Raw genomic sequence first — 17,152 nt, forward strand, 5'->3', positions numbered from 1 at the left:
GTAAGAGTCCGCCTCTCCTCTCTCTCAGCTTAATTATCTTCTGAGGATGAAGTAGGGCGAGTGTGAACCTCCGCGTCACAGCCGTCCGTATGAAAAGCAGCCCCAGCTCGCAGACCTGGCGGTAAACGGGCTCCGGCCGCTGCCGTTCCCCCGTACGAATCCGCAATTAAGGCTCTGACGTGAATGCTTAATGCCCGCATCCGCACAGAAAACAGGGGCATTGAGCGAGGAGAATAATCATCGCAATATCTTGCGCGCTTCTTCCATTATTCATCGATTTGTCTATTTTAAATCCACGCTCGAGAACATTATTGCTGAATTACTAACAAAAACATTGAAAGGATGGCCGTGGATCGGCACTTCAGCAGCTGATTACTGAATATTTGGAGACGGGGGGAAAACCGGAAGGTCAAGGCCAGGGTGGGATGGGGTAGGATGGGGTGGGGCAGGGTGAGTGGTGTGTTCTGAGGGATCTTAGAAATAAGCCCTTGTAATGAACCAAGATGAACAAAGATGTAATGAACAAAGATGAACAAATATAAATTACATTGCTATTGATATGTGAACTGCAGTACTGTACTAGTTGCCTAAATATATTGCAATGTACATGTACACCATACTCTCTGTCTGTAAAAGATTATGGACTGTAAGATACTGTAGGTTTACGTTTTGCTCATTAATACTCCTTCGGGCATCCCAGGGCCCTCCTTGGTGTCTCCATTTTTGTTGTTTTTTCATCGCTGAGCTCAATGAAAACCAGCAATCAAGCAACGGGAAGCAACCTCGTGTTTATTTTTCTTGCAAATATTGGTACATTTTAGATCTGAATGCAGGGCCATGCCCTATTTAATGTAAAAGGAAATGAAACATGAGTCATATTACTGAGTGCTTCACATCCACTTAATGTGCTGCTGTCCTCAGAGCTTCAGAATTAAGTTGAGGTTGCATTTATGGGAAGCATATTTTTTTCTGGATTTTTCTTTTCCTAAAACCTGCTGTCAGCTCTGGGGTGAAAATGACAGGCTTGAGCAAACATCCAGGTCTCCTTGGAGACAGGCGTTTTGAACATGTCTATTGTCATGTCCTACCTAGCTAAAAGAAAATACATTGTGGAGGGAGATGAGAGAACAGTGGTGGTCAGGCATTGTAAAGCAGAGTAAAATATCGATATTTGATAGGTGGGTCTCTGATAATGTTTGGTCATTGTCTTGGGGAGGTCAATGCTATGGAGACCAAAGTTACACAAGCACCATAAAAATGACACTGATCTAAATAAAGACAGATAATACCTAGAACACATTTTAATCCCACATGCACATGACTGAGTTACCAGGCTCTTGTAGACTGACTCTGTGGGGCTGCAATGTGCTGTTGGTTGACTCACCCCTACCATGTGCTGTCCGCATTGAGTTTTAGGGAATATCAGGGCTGACTCATCGTGTTAAGGATGTCTAGTTTGTGGACTGACTCCAGTTAATGGTGTCATTGGCAGGCATAAGTGGTGGTGATTGGCTGGGTGCCAGTGGGTTGTGCATATTTGGCTGTATCGTGGCCCACTGAGGGAGGGACCCTTTTCAGAATTTGAAGGTGATGTGTGAACTTGCGTACTCTGTTGGTGCTGAATTAACACTGAACATTTTACTGTGCAGGTGAAAGATCAATCTGGGCAAGTCCTCTCAGGGCATGTATCTGTCCCTCACCACAATAACAGAAAAATTGGTGTAGATTGGCTCGTTAAGCATTTGGTTTTTACATAATAAAAATAGTTTGTGGGACATTTAAGTCTCTGTTCCTACAGGTCATTATGTCTCTGATTTGGTCTTAAGTCTGAAATTGTATAATCTATGCAACTTTATTATTTATTTTTATCTTAATTTTCAATGAAGACTGTATTATTTCATATTATTTAATACAGCAGTCCTAATTGAAAATGTAGTCTTTGAATGAAAGAATTGGGAGCCAATTCAAGTCAATATTAGCCTTGTGGCAAAAGCACATGACTGGGACCCAGAAGGTTGGTGGTTCAAGCTCTGGTGTAGCCACAATAAGTAAGGCCCTTAACCCTGCATTGCTCAAGGGGAGATTGTCTCCTTAGTCACATTAACTGTAAGTCACTTTGGATAGAAGCACCAGCTGAATAACAAATTCTTCTTATTATTATAAATATACTTAAATATTCCTATAAATGCAGCTAAAATATCACAATCATTATACAATTATCCAAGTCTGTAAGGAGCTGAGTTAGCAGAATTTATCCAGTTCAGATGACACTACTTATCGTAGTTTTCATTCTTTAAATGACAGATCTTCTGCCCTCTGGCTTAGTAACATGTTGAAATACAGGAGGAGGGGAAGACCCATTTAATTTCACATTTGTTTTGTTTTTCAAACTGTCATGCCCATTTTGTTAATGACATGGTAAGGTATACAGTGTTCTCACTGTTCTCATGAGTGTACTGTGTGCTCTGCAGTGCTGTGTGACCACACATACCCATGAAGCTTCAGTGCACATTGCGATGGAAATTAATCTGGATGCATACACTCAGTGAGCACTTTATTACGTATTTATTAGACATTTTTTACTTTTTGGTTTTCATTTTTACATTTTTTTGTAAAAAAATCCACTTAGACGTTTGACATGTTATGTCTTCAGGGATGCTCTTCTGTATACCATTGCTGTAATGTGCATTATTTGTGTTACTGTCACCTTCCTGTCAGCTTTGACCAGTCTGGCCCTTCTCCACCGACCTCTTTCATTAACAATACGTTTTTGCCCTCAGAATGGATGTTTTTTGTTTTTCGTAGCATTCTCTGCAGAAAGCTGTTGTACGTGAAAATCCAAGGAGATCAGCAGTTATCAAGATACTCAAGCCACCCTGTCCGGCACCAACAATCATTCCACAGTCAAAGTCACTTGAATCACATTTCCTCTCCATTCTGACATTTGGTCTGAAAAACAGCTGAAGCTCTTGACCATGCCTGCATGCTTTTATGCCTTTACTTGCTGCCACATGATTGGCTGATTAAATATTTGCATTAACAAGCTGGTCTACATAATAAAGTGATCACTGAGTGTAGGCTACACTGTGTGATAATTCTGTCACAAAATGTTTATGAAGAATACAATGATGATGATGATGAAGAATCTGGTCTCTTATCCTACAGGCACCCATTACATCATTTATTCTAGTAAAATTGACTCTAACCATACATTTCAACTTAGAGAAATGCAAGGGCTTAGAGCACCTCTCCCCATCCCTCCCTACCTCCCTGTGAACCTTAATTGTTGTCTCTGTGACTTGCTTTATGTATCGGTATTTTTAGTTGGCTAGGTAAGCAGTGTTTGGATAGTTAACTTTGGTCACTTTTGCTCTGTTTGTTTGTTTCTTTGTTCTCAAAAAAAAAAAAAAAAAAAAGGCCCTCGTCCTTATCTTTGTTGTACAGGTAGCAGTTGAAATTGTACTTCCCTCTAGGGTCTTTCAGCGAACTTATCCCTGGTTATGGGTATGCACTTTGTTGTACGTCGCTCTGGATAAGAGCGTCTGCCAAATGCCAATAATGTAATGTAATGTAATGCAATAAGAATTCCACAGAGTTTTCCACAGAGTTTTGTTTTGTATATGCAGTTGCTGTTTGCAGCAGTGGTTCTATAACTCTGAGCACACCCTTTGTTCTTTGGTAGCTGCTTCTCTGTCAGTGAGATTAAATGTAAGGGTGATGTTTAGGGCAGTGGCATGGAGTCGTTTGGAAAATGGGAAAGGAACCAAAAACGTTGATCTGCGTGGGACAAGCCTCAGGTAACTTTGAGCAGGGAGCTTATCCTGAACTTCCTTGCTAAAGTTAATTTGCTGTGAGCACCTTGTTTTAATGTGAACTTAATTCATCACACTAACTGAATTGTAACTTTAATGTACCAAATGTATAGGAGCACCAACCATTTTAATTATTTTTCTTAACTGAGACATAAAACGGAGTTTGTAAAGATATGATACAGCATCTGTGATAATGGCGTAATAATGACAATTTTACAATGCCCATATACACACACTAAGGTTAATGTAAACATAAAAGAGGTCCGATAAAATGATTTAATCTGATTAAAATTTAAGAAAGAAGGCAAACAATCCCTTTTTGAGATTCAGAATTTGTGCCTTTGGATTACCCCCATTGCTTTTCAACACCCAGTCGCTTCTATAACAAGCATAAACGCCGCACAGCAGAACAGAAGAAACTGTCACGGCAGCCATACACTTAATGAAGGTTAACAGCTTCCTGTTCCTCCTCATTTACACATCCCCTTAACAACGCCAAGGTGTGGTAACTAATGAAATAACATAATATCTTCACATTATGTGGTGTACAGCAACACTGACAAGTAAACACATGTGAAATAGTATCTGTTCCTCCATTGGAGAAGGTATGCACATGAACATTTATATAAAATTAACATTTACACTATTGCACAGCCTATAAACATTTTAAAATGCACACTATTGTGTGAGAAAAGACCTTATTTTTACGGAGAAAGTAAGAACAAGATGATCGCCTCGTGTAAACCCACAACTCCGCACACCTGAGGAAATGAGTGCTGAATCTTTTAAACCCTGAACGGAGAAATTCACATGAACATGAAGTTAAAACAGGTCATGTTTAACAGACAAAAAAGGTTTTTGTGTAATGAGGTCATAACCTTAGATATGAAATCGAATGAAGAAGTTAAATGAAGGAAACATGTTACATTTTAAAGGGGCGGTTACACTGACACAGATTAACCTTAGTCCTGGTCTAAACTGGTCTTGAATCTCCATTCAAAATTGAATTTAGTTTAGGTCTGCAAAACTGGCCCAAAATGTACTGTGACATCGCTCCCTTAACCTGTAATGATTTCATAGCTTAATAGTTATTTTGTCACCCAGTGAAGCAGCCTCTGGTTTATCTGAAGGCCTGTTACACCCTGAGTAACACAACCAACAGGACACAAATCAACAAATCAACTTCAGCGTGGGCTTCCAAACAAAGTGCTTCACGGTTGTGTACTGTACTTGTCTGTCACGTATATGATGAAAGGCATTTTAAAAAGATGGAGAAAGGCCAGCTCCATTGGCAGCCTGTGTTGAGCAGGGCACATTCTGCGTGAACCCGTAGTCTGTAAAGGGCCCTTCATATGCAATATAGTGTGCAGTCTGACACACACACACTTTTGAAAGGGACTTGTTTTTGCATCTATCGTTCAGAACAATGAAACGGTGAAACAACAGGGCTTTCATCTTAATAACAATAAGGCTGCAGATATGACTGCATTAAATGTGTCCTTGAACATAAATATATGTACACATAAACATATTTAATTTCCTTTGCAATTATACACTCACTGAGCACTTTATTAGGCAGACCTGTACACCAGCTTGTTAATGCAAATATTTAATCAGCCAATCATGTGGCACCAAGTAAATTAATAAAAGCATGCAGACATGGTCAAGAGGTTCAGGTGTCTCTCAGACCAAATGTCAGAATAGGGAAGAAATGTGATCTAAGTGACTGTGACTGTGGAATGATTGTTGGTGCCAGACGGGGTGGTTTGAGAATCTCAGAAATCTGCTGATCTGTGAGCAGTAGTTCTGCAGACAAAAATGCCTTGTTAATGAGAGAGGTCCAAGGAGAAGAGCTGGTCAAAGCTGGTCAAAGCTGACAGGAAGGTGACAGCAATGTAAATAACCACAAATTACAACAGTGGTATGCAGAAGAACATCTTTGAACACACAACTAGTCAAACCTCTTGAGTGGATAGGCTACAGCAGCAGGAGACCAATTGGTCTAATAAATACCTAATAAAGTGCTATCTGAGTGTATACTGTAAGCTCCAAAAAATGTAGTGCGATCCGTTATTTCCCACCATTGATCACGTGTTCTACAAATGGTTTTTTTTTTCTTAAGAGAGATACAGGTGTTGTTGAATTTGTCCTGAGTGAAGACCACACTTTTCTGGTTCTACCATTCTTTCAACTGATCAACACTGGCCTAGATTGCAAAAAACACACCCATGGAAAATTCACATTTTAAGTACTGAGGTATGTAAGTGTTTTTTTTTTTTTGCTAAAAAATAAAAAAAAAACATTAATAATTTAAAAATAAATAAAACACTGTTACTGTAAAACAAACAAACGTAACATTACGGACATTCAGTTTTTGGCGTGTGTTGCCACCGTCTCGAGGGTTATCTCCAGGCTGTCGATCTCGGGGTTCTTCTTCCCCCGGACGCTGACCCTCACAGACTTCTTCCCCGCCTGGCGGCCTTTGCGCTGCTGTTCTGGCCCGGCGGCGCCGCCCTCCTGGAGGCAGAAGTGCACAGTGTTGACGTTGACCTGGCAGCCCCGGGGGTAGTTCCTGAAGCGCTCGAAGGCGTCGCTGCACTTCTCGCAGGTGCAGTTGGAGCAGCCCGGCCCCAGGTGGGTGGACGTGGAGCTGCACTCGTTCCTCCTCTTCAGGGACCTGAGGCCCACCTCCACGGCCGACCTGTAGCTGCGGGTCCGCAGGCCGAAGCACATCGTCTGCAGCGCGCGGAGGTCCTTGCTCACCACGTGCCGGAAGTTGGGCTTCAGCAGCAGGTAGACCACGGGGTTGTAGAGGGTGGAGGTCTTGGCGAAGACGGCGGGCACGGCGAAGGCCAGCGGAGGGATGCTCTTGATGTGGCCGAAGGTGGCCCACATGGACACCAGGGCGTACGGGCTCCACGCCGCCAAGAAGCCCACGCACACCGCCACGCTCAGCTTCAGCCGCCAGGAGGAGGCAGAGCAGCGGCCAGAAGGAAGCAGAGCGACAGCAAGAAGGAAGCAGAGCGACAGCAAGAAGGAAGCAGAGCAGCAGCAAGAAGGAAGCAGAGCGACAGCAAGAAGGAAGCAGAGCGACAGCAAGAAGGAAGCAGAGCAGCAGCAAGAAGGAAGCAGAGCAGCGGCAAGAAGGAAGCAGAGCAGCAGCAAGAAGGAAGCAGAGCAGCAGCAAGAAGGAAGCAGAGCAGCAGCAAGAAGGAGGCAGAGCAGCAGCAAGAAGGAAGCAGAGCAGCGGCAAGAAGGAAGCAGAGCAGCAGCAAGAAGGAAGCAGAGCAGCGGCAAGAAGGAAGCAGAGCAGCGGCAAGAAGGAAGCAGAGCAGCAGCAAGAAGGAAGCAAAGCAGCAGCAAGAAGGAGGCAGAGCAGCAGCAAGAAGGAGGCAGAGCAGAAGGAAGCAGAGCAGCAGCAAGAAGGAAGCAAAGCAGCAGCAAGAAGGAGGCAGAGCAGAAGGAAGCAGAGCGACAGCAAGAAGGAAGCAGAGCAGCAGCAAGAAGGAAGCAAAGCAGCAGCAAGAAGGAGGCAGAGCAGAAGGAAGCAGAGCGACAGCAAGAAGGAAGCAGAGCAGCAGCAAGAAGGAAGCAAAGCAGCAGCAAGAAGGAGGCAGAGCAGAAGGAAGCAGAGCAGCAGCAAGAAGGAAGCAGAGCAGCGGCAAGAAGGAAGCAGAGCAGCAGCAAGAAGGAGGCAGAGCAGAAGGAAGCAGAGCGACAGCAAGAAGGAAGCAGAGCAGCAGCAAGAAGGAAACAGAGAAAATGTAACATTAGTAATAACGTTGTGGCTTTAAATGGACGTATTAATGGTGCGAGCTAGTAAACCCCTCTAGGTTCATGCTGCTAAACACCAAGGGAGACTATAGCCAATGTTGTAGTTCAAATTCACAATTTGGTCGGCCAGTGGCCGGAAGTCCATTAATTTTCTATGAAGCTGATCGAAGGCCAGCAACTTGACAACTGAACAACAAAAGTTTCCTATAGCTTAACTTTCCATGGGCATCATGTCAACAGCCAATCAGAATCTCAGGTTTCATATTTGTCCACCTGATATGATACAATGTTAGAAGTGAGTTATGCTTGTTATGCAATGACTGTTGGCAAGTTTAATAGCTTGTTATTAATAGATTGAAAAAAACTAAACAGCATAGCCGGGCAAAATCGGCTTAGCAGCACTAAAGTTACATTACATTACGTTAATGGCATTTGGCAGACGCTCTTATCCAGAGCGACGTATAACAAAGTGCATACCCATAACCAAGGATAAATGCACTGAAAGACCCTAGAGGGAAGTACAATTTCAACTGCTACCTGTACAACAAAGAAAAGGACCAGGGCCTATTTTTCTTCTTTTTTTCTTTTCTTTTTTTAAACAAACAAACGTAAGTATGAACAAGCCCTTTAACTAGCCAAACACTGCTTACCTAGCCAAACTAAAACATCCTGACACACAAGTAAATCACAGAAAGACAACAATTAAGGTTCACAGGGAGGTAGGGAGGGACAGCGAGTGGTGCTTGAAGAGGTGCGTCTTCAGTTTGCGCTTGAAGATGGGAAGAGATTCTCCAGTTCTGACCTCAACGGGGAGTTTGTTCCACCACCGTGGAGCCAGAACAGACAGTAGTCGTGAGCGTGAGGTGGAAGTTCGGAGAGAGGGAGGTGCCAAGCGGCCTGTGGAGGCTGAACGAAGAGGTCTGGCAGGGGTGTAAGGGCTGATGATTCAATGGAGGTAAGCTGGGGCAGACCCCTTAACTGCTTGGAAGGCTAGTATATGTTAGCTAGTATAATCAGGCATACATGATAATTGTCATTCTATAATAATCAGTCATAACACAAGGGCCGGGTATGTATGTATTTTGCTCTGCCAAAATCAGTCGCACCAACCCCAATACTCATAGGCTACTGAGTTTTAAATGGCACTGGATGTCTACTAGAGATCTATTTATTGAGGGATGATCAGTAGCTGGTAAAATAGCAACTGAGAAAGATAATTTGCTAACTAGCGAAAACAAATAATAATGATCAGTTTCACTGCACAACCACTGGCACTTTATATGGTAAATGTTATATAGTGTATTGCCGTTCTTTACTTCAGCAGGAAATGTGTATCTGCAGGAGACCACAAAGAGGAACAACAATAAGCTCTCTCCCCTCCCTGAGCCTGGTACACTTGAGCGACTCATTAACCAAGTCGCTCACAGTGAGAACACGGGGTTAGCGAGCCATTAGGGTCCATGCCGCCCGCCAGGAAAGGGACAGCCCCAAGGGGAGACTAATGAAATGGCTTCCTGGTGCCTTTGTGTTTCCCCATGTGGACGTTAATCCCATTATTTGCAGAATCGATCCGTGCAATCTCTCAATTATTTCCAACAGGGCCCAGCTGATCAGGGGCGACATGGCTCAGGCAGTAAGAGCAGTCGTCTGGCAGTTGGCTGCCGGTTCGATCCCCCGCCCAGGCTGTGTCAAAATGTCCCTGAGCAAGACACCTAACCCCTAAATGCTCCTGACGAGCTTGTCGGCACCTTGCATGGCAGCCAATCGCCGTTGGTGTGTGAGTGTGTGTATGAATGGGTGAATAAGAAGCATTAATTGTACAGCGCTTTGGATAATATATAATGCCTGCCATTTACCATTTGATCACATTTCAGCTGGGCACAGCACTACTCACTGAGGAAGGGTTCAAATGCGACCTTTCAGCAGTGTTACTTTCACAATGTGCACAATGTCATGCAGTGAGTGAATATATACACAGCACCTACATTATTCCAGATGTGTATGTGCACCAAGAAATATAGTGTTATACAGAATATTGTGTTTTTTTCGCATCTGTAAAACAGCGGATTCTCATTGTCCTTCAGTATCCACTAGATACTGCTGTTTGTCTTCAATACACCACCATTGGTAGGCATTCTTTTGGCCCTGAAATGGCATTATACAAATACGTTTCATAACAGAAAAACAAAACCATGTCTCCATGTCTTTTTTTTTTGTTTGACATGAGGGTAAAAGTGAATTATGATGCACAATTCTTTAAACAATTCATATACTGTGACACTGTTTTACTGTGATAGTTATATTTCACATAACTGTGACACTAGCCTATTCCAGATGATAATCAAATTCATATTCGTAGTGAGATTACTTAGATATTTGAGTTAACACTGGAATATTACGGTGCATGTAAACATGGCCATTGTCCTTGGCACACAGACTGTGTGTCGAGAACGGGAATGGATTAATCTGGTCGCCAGTCAGGCGTATAGTGTCAGAGATACCAACTTTAACACTCTTAGATTTTCATGCCAACTTTCACACTAAGATTAATACAGCTGCACATCACGCTTTCTAACACACACCACAGCTTATTGTGCTTTTCCAATGTCAGCTATATCCTGCCCAAGTCAGATGGCTGGATCTCCTTTTGAAGCAAAGCTGTGGTCTGACTCATTGGGATTCTGAACGGTAGCCTGTCTGTGCTCTGTCTGTGCACTCCAATCCCCACACCTCAAAGGCAAAGCTATAACATAATCACGCTCTAGTAAACAAGGGATTTCTTTTTTCTCAAAGGCTGTTATCTGCCACCTATTTCAGCACACATGACTTTTTCCTCTTCATCTCCCGGAGATGGTAATCTATAGCCGAGGCAGCTAGATACCATCTCAGAATCAATTTCTGGGAATAGGTATTAATGATAATAATAATAATAATAATAATAATAATAATAATAGTTGTTAAAGCGAGGTGTAAAAGCTAGGTCCTGAGTCACTGGCGTCATTAAAGATTCAGTAGCACTTATTGCAAAGGGTACAGCAGCCCCCCAGTGTCCTGCTCCAATTCCCAGACTGGTTTCTCAGAACCGGGCCTTTTACTCGACGCAGTTTCACTCGGTTAATGTCAATTACCTCAGCTGAGCATTCAGACACGCAATGGCTGCCATGCATTTCACCCTGCAGTTTCACACGGTTAATGCCATTTCCCTCTTCACCTCGGCTGAGAAGTGGCGAGCATTCAGACACACAATGGCTGCCATGCATTTCACCCTGCACAGTTTCACTCGGTTAATGCTATTTCCCTCTTCACCTCGGCAGAGAAGTGGCGAGTATTCAGACACGCCATGGCTGCCATGCATTTCTGGATAAGAGCATCTGCCAAATGCCAATAATGTAATGTAATTTCACCCTCCACAGTTTCACTCATTTACTTGTTATTATTATTATTATCATTATTGTTTTTGTTGTTGTAGTTGGGCTGCCCAACCATGTCCCAGGAGATCTACAGTACCATCCTGTAGGTTTTATTTTTATTGCCACACTTGATTCTACTAATCAATAGCTCAAGGAGATCTCTAGTTGTGGATTGAGGTGCGCTGTGTTATGGTTGAGACCCTACAGGAAGGTAGATCTCCAGGAGTAGTGTTGGGCAGCCCTGTTCTATCTGTTGAATGAGGTGTGCCGTGTTAGGGTTGGAGTGAGAACCTACAGGATGGTAGATCTCCAGGAACAGGGTTGACCAGCCCTATTCTATCTGTTGAATGAGGTGTGCCGTGTTAGGGTTGGAGTGAGAACCTACAGGATGGTAGATCTCCAGGAACAGGGTTGGCCAGCCCTCTATCTGTTGAATGAGGTGTGCCATGTTAGGGTTGGAGTGAGAACCTGCAGGGCCGCAGATCTCCGGGAGCAGGTTTGGGCAGAGCCCCGCTGCGGTCGCTGGGCGCCTCACCTTCACGATGATGGTCTGAATGCTGCTCATGTGCGACTGGGCGGAGATGTGACGCTCCACGGCCCTCCTGGACTCGCGCACGGTCGCCAGGATCTGGGTGTAGGAGGACACGATGACCCCGCAGGGCAGGATGTAGCAGAGCAGGAAGAGCACCACGATGTAGGACCGGGCGGCGGGCTGCGTGTTGGAGGAGGCCCAGTCGATGCAGCAGGCCGTGCCGTAGGGCTCCAGGCCGTACTCCCCCCAGTGGGCCAGCGGGGAGCAGGCGAACACCAGCGCGTACGCCCAGCTGCAGGCGATCATCAGCCGGCCGTGGTCATGGTTAAACCTATTGCCTTCACACGGAAAAATTCAACATGCGGGGGGGGGAGAATACAGTGGTGAGTATCCGACACGTGGTCCCCACTAGCTGCCTGATGGTAGCTGGCCGTCTGCGTAGTTGGTGGTCCACCAGCATTTTTTAAATTGGCACGGTGCCGGGCTGCTGGCGAAGAGTGGCCAGGAGACACTCAAGATGAGGACCAGGTGTTAGCCCCTTAAGGTGTGAGGTCACAAATATGTCATTAGAATCTTCTTAACTGAACATTGTAATGCTAATGTTGTGACCCCACTGCTAGCAGGTCGCCGTGGTTTTCCCATTTTTGCAAAACTTTCCGCAGTCCACTACTAGGGGTAGTCTACTTCACATAGATGTCAATCATGTTCTGTAGTTCTGACTATGACCTCTAATATGCACTTGCTGTACGTTGCTTTGGATAAAATATCTTCACAATAAGTTTAAAGTAAATAAATCAAGATATAGAGTGGGAGAATTTATGCCCAAACGTGTCCATTTACCTTTTTAATGGTTAATTTCAGATAGCTGTTACACATCAATACTACATTGAACACTGGCACCACCTGATTGGTTAAAGAACAGGCTATTGTATCTAAATGAGATGGGCACACCTATTCCACCCACCTCAAGGCACATTTCTCAAAGTTGTGCAGTTGGTGGATCCAGGCTGGAATGGTGAGTGTAATTACTCTTTAAGGTGTGATTAATTGAATATTCTAATTCTGATGGAACAATCACTACTGGTAATTGAATCAATCAATGGAGCTCTAGAACACTGACGTAGAATATTGAATACACATTCAAAGAAAATCTACTTTTCAAAGGGCTAAATTGGACAATGAGAGAGTTTGTTTGCAGTGCAGGACTGACAGGTTTTCTAGTCATGTTCGATTTTCCCACAAAGAGGAGAAAACACATGCAATACAAGACTTGTGGGATGCTTACCGTACAAAGGATAGCAGACTTTCAAACAGCATACAGTGCTGAGCAGAGTCAGAGTTGTCAGACTGCAGATCCCAAACAGCACTCCGCAGAAAGCGTAGATTAAGCACATGGTTTTGCCATACAGCCACCTACAAAACAAAGAGCATCATGCAGAAATGAGTGCACTGATTCCTCTGATTGGGGCATCTGCAGTCCACCTGCAATGTCTGCACATAGCGTATCTGCAGTATCTACTCACTAGGCTCAATGATCGCAGGGCTGTGACTTCCAACCCTGCCCATGTAGGTTTTCACTCCACTGCTAACAAAGCACACCTCGCTCAACGGCTAGAGGTTTAGTTCAGCTGCTAATTAGTCAAATCAAGTGTGCCAGATTATGGTTGGACGAAAACCTACAGGGCGGAAGATCTTGGTAGGAGTAGGGCTGGGACACACTGCGCCAGTGTGAGGAGTGAGCCAGGTGTGGCCTACCTGTGGTATATGCTGGACATTATTGCTAGGGGATACAGGGACACAGTCATGCCCAGGTCGCTGATGGCCAGGTTGATGATGAAAAACTCGGCCGGTTTCAGCAGATGCTTCTTTTTGTAGGAGACGTACAGCAGCATGCTGTTCCCACACAGGGAGCAAACTCCTGCAACAGAACAATGGAGCTCAGATGTTTAAGCCATCATAACAAGCACTATATACAGTATATCTAACCTGAATTAATGAGATCTAGAGATCTCGTCAAGCTGCTAATTAGTAGAATCAGGTGTGCCAAAATAGCATTGAAATGAAAACCCGCAGGATGGTAGATCTCCAGGAAAAGGGTTGGGAACCACTGTAGCACAATACCATGAGCTATTCATCCATCTAAGGAGCTATGGAATCCATCTTAAAAGTTTACTACAAGATCATAGGTCAACAATACAGTCAGTGCAGATTAAATCAATCATTTAGGATCCAAAACAGAACATGAAAGGACATTGATTTGATTATCATATTTAATCAACATATAAGTATCAGACAAATGATGAAGGATCTATTTCAGTTTAAATAAATGTCTTGCATTTCTAGTAGGGTATATGAGTAATTAATGCACTTCATTCATGCAGAATTATTTCAATCAGTATGCAAGAATATTTAGATATATAAATAAATGATTCTTTGATTAGTTAATTAGATGGCAGTGATTGAATCAAAGTATTCTGTGTGCCTGAATAAACTGGAAAGCCAGCACTGTGGTTGTTGAAATATTTTAATAAAAACCCATGTATGTATAAAATCATTATATACTTTCAACCCATTTGCCAATTCTTGTAAAAATTGGGATGACAAGAAACCTACGAGACCGACGAGGGGGGGGGGGGGGGGGGGAGTTGTGAATGGAAAACATGTTAATCTTCTTGTACAGGGTTTCCTACCCTTTCCAACAATGTACAATGTGTCATATTGAGGTGACAAACAGTTTAGGAATTTATACTTGCAATAGATACACCTGTAATTGTACTGGCTAACAGGGCTCTGGTTAACCTAAAACTTACACAGCTCACAGATAAGACACAACACATCTACATCTAAGGTTAATAAATGACACTGTGGATGTGCTGAAGCCCATTTGGCCCCTTGTATTTGGCACCAAGGGCCCGGGGGTTGGGCGTGGGGGTTTCCAGGTTTAGCATGACAAATATTCTGCTTAGTCTGAAAGGTAGGCCAATATAAGCAATCACTCAGTCAATCACATGTTCAAATGTCAGTCACTGATCTCCAAGATATCCCATTCAGTTTAGCACAGCGCTGTTCCAAGACGTAACAGTCACATACTACTCTGCTAAGACCAAGATGGAGAAGCTATCAGGACAGCGTTAATGCGATTTTTAATGGTGGAATTTACACTGGGTAGAGGTTAAATAGTTGTACATAGGAACAGTGGGGGAGGTCCAAGCCATTGCTATGTAAGCGCGTCTGATGCTACAGCCAACTATTACACAGCAGCAAAGAGCTGAAGCCCCGAAAACTGCTACCTCCTTCAGGCTTGCCAGTGGCCAACTTCCATCGGGCTCCATTCACCTGTGTCCAGAGCTTGGCAATGTCCCAACAATCATCTTTATATTCAGGACAACCAAGGGCACTGTAAAATAGAATGGTTCAAATAGGAACCCTGTGATTCCATAGAAGAACTCTATCTAGTTAAATGGTTCTTTGTACGGGGGTTTTCACACTTCACACCCAAGACAGATGGGTTTCCACAAAGAACTAAAAAGGGTTCCCCCATGGAATGAAGCCAAAAAACCCTTTCAGAACTTTTTTTCTAAGTACCCCTAAGGTTTTCATCACATCCAAAATATTATTCAGTAATATTGAGTACACACACAGGTCCATATAAATAATGTACAGGTCTACTGCATTAATAGTACATTGCCATAGAAGTACATTGTCTTAGAAGTAGTGGCAGTGTAGTTAGGATTATATCACCATGTGTTTGCAAAAAATAAATGGTTTGTGTAGTGTGTACAACACCAGCATGTCTTTTTTTTTATTTGAACCTGATAAAACCCAGGAGGCATTCTCATCTCGTTTCATTTTCAACTGTACAAAAGCCAAATATACTTTCAAATCCAGGAAGTACAACTGTTGATAAATTGTATTAGCAACATGCGTTTACATGAAAGACTTTTGGGATCAAAGGCTCGGGTGGTTAGGGAGCTAATCTCTGGCGCCTTTCAGAAGAGGGGCCCATCTTATTACAGGCTTGACAGAAGCTTTGCAAAATCCAGGAAATGTCAGAACCAGAATGAGACCTGCACATGAGCTCCAAAAATAGCCTGACCAATTTCACAGTGCTCATGTGCAGCCAGTGCCAGCGGACAGCTCGAGGGGCCAATCCACAGGAGCACACCCAACAACACTGGGCAGGGAATGCAGCCGTTATCCAAAGACTTTTTTCTCCTCCATTCACTGTCATCTTGGGATATCGATATCATCATAAATACGTGCTAAATCAACTGGCTAACAGAGAAGCAGAAATTGAAACATCACATTTATTTCTAATTTGCGGAAACCCGAATCCTTCATTCACTTTAAAATGCCTGATCATATTTCCCTTGATACTGTTACTTAATACTGCTCTTGATAATTGCTTCTGTCTGCACCAGTTAAGAGTTATTACAGCCTTTGTCATGGTGTAGCCAATGATTATTGGTCAAATCTCATCTCCGGTGTGACCACGCCTGGCCCAGGCCAATATTACGAGTGAGCCAACTACGATTCCCAGTTTATGTTTACATTTCGACACGTCGACTGTTTCCGTCTCCAGTGTAGCACTCATGAAAATGAAAGGTGAAGGAAACTGGAGCCCCTGTAGACTACACAGCCAATCAGAGCTGCACGAAAGACAAAACGAGTCCGCCAGGGCTGAAATCAATACATTCAATCTTCCAGATCTGCCTGTGTCAGCACTGCAGGTGGAGATCAGTAATGAACTTCATGCCATGGCACAGCCACCATAAAAGCAAGGCATTATGGGTAAGAGCATCGACAGTTTAACCCAATTAAACCCAGTATATAGGAGGTTATTAAGTTTTACAAAACCCCTGTAGTCCTACTCAATCTCAATGATATGTGCGTTGGGTAAATATTTTCAGAATAAAAATCAGAATCATTCATCAAAATGCAGTGCAATTACTGTCATTGTAATCAGCAAAAGGCAGTATGCAGTCATCCAAAACACAAACACACAGTTCACTTACCAAGTACAGTATATACAACTGCAACAGCAAAGTCTGCAGCCTCTGGGATATTTGAATGAAATGTGGTATTGTCAGCTAAACTCCCCATCTGAAATGATAGAAAAATAATATCAGAATCATAATAATAACGCCAGCAGCAATCCCACACACCAGTAGTATTAAAAAAAAAGTAGACATTCTTTTTATTTTACAAGTGTACATTTACCGTTACTGTCCAGATCTGAGAAAGGGCCAAACACACACTTCTTGGGAATGCCAAATCAAAGATGTTTTTTGATGCACAAGTGCAAAGATGCCTATTAAACAATGGTAAATGCAGTATAGACTAGAATAGACAGGGTATATTCATGAACACTATGCCATCAGTTTCAATAACAGCTACACTGTCATTATAGTGTGTGTTTGCACATATTCAGCACTGCGATTGCCACACTTGTTCAGATATATCTATGTGCAAATGAGAGAGAGACAGAGAGAGAGAGAGGAGAGGGAGAGGAGGAGGGAGTGAGAGAGATTTAACTGCCTGGTAACTCTAGTCACCTTAATTCAATTTTCAAATGTTTTCATGATGGCCTTAATTTTCAATGTAATCAAGTATAATGCAATTAT

General features: G+C 43.3%; 1 protein-coding gene across 1 annotated transcript; it reads right to left on the reverse strand.

Moving 5' to 3' along the window:
- Nucleotides 1-6,178: 6,178 nt before the first annotated feature.
- Nucleotides 6,179-14,860, reverse strand: opn7a (opsin 7, group member a). Its single transcript, XM_061239032.1, has 5 exons — nt 14,819-14,860; nt 13,284-13,465; nt 12,814-12,941; nt 11,532-11,866; nt 6,179-6,767 (listed from the first exon to the last, which is right to left on the reverse strand). Exons 1-5 carry the CDS (start codon nt 14,858-14,860, stop codon nt 6,180-6,182), a joined length of 1,275 nt encoding a protein of 424 aa, XP_061095016.1. The 3' UTR covers nt 6,179.
- Between the last annotated feature and the right edge of the window lie 2,292 nt (nt 14,861-17,152).

This window comes from Conger conger, chromosome 4, assembly GCF_963514075.1.
Source record: "Conger conger chromosome 4, fConCon1.1, whole genome shotgun sequence".
Lineage (NCBI taxonomy): Eukaryota > Metazoa > Chordata > Actinopteri > Anguilliformes > Congridae > Conger > Conger conger.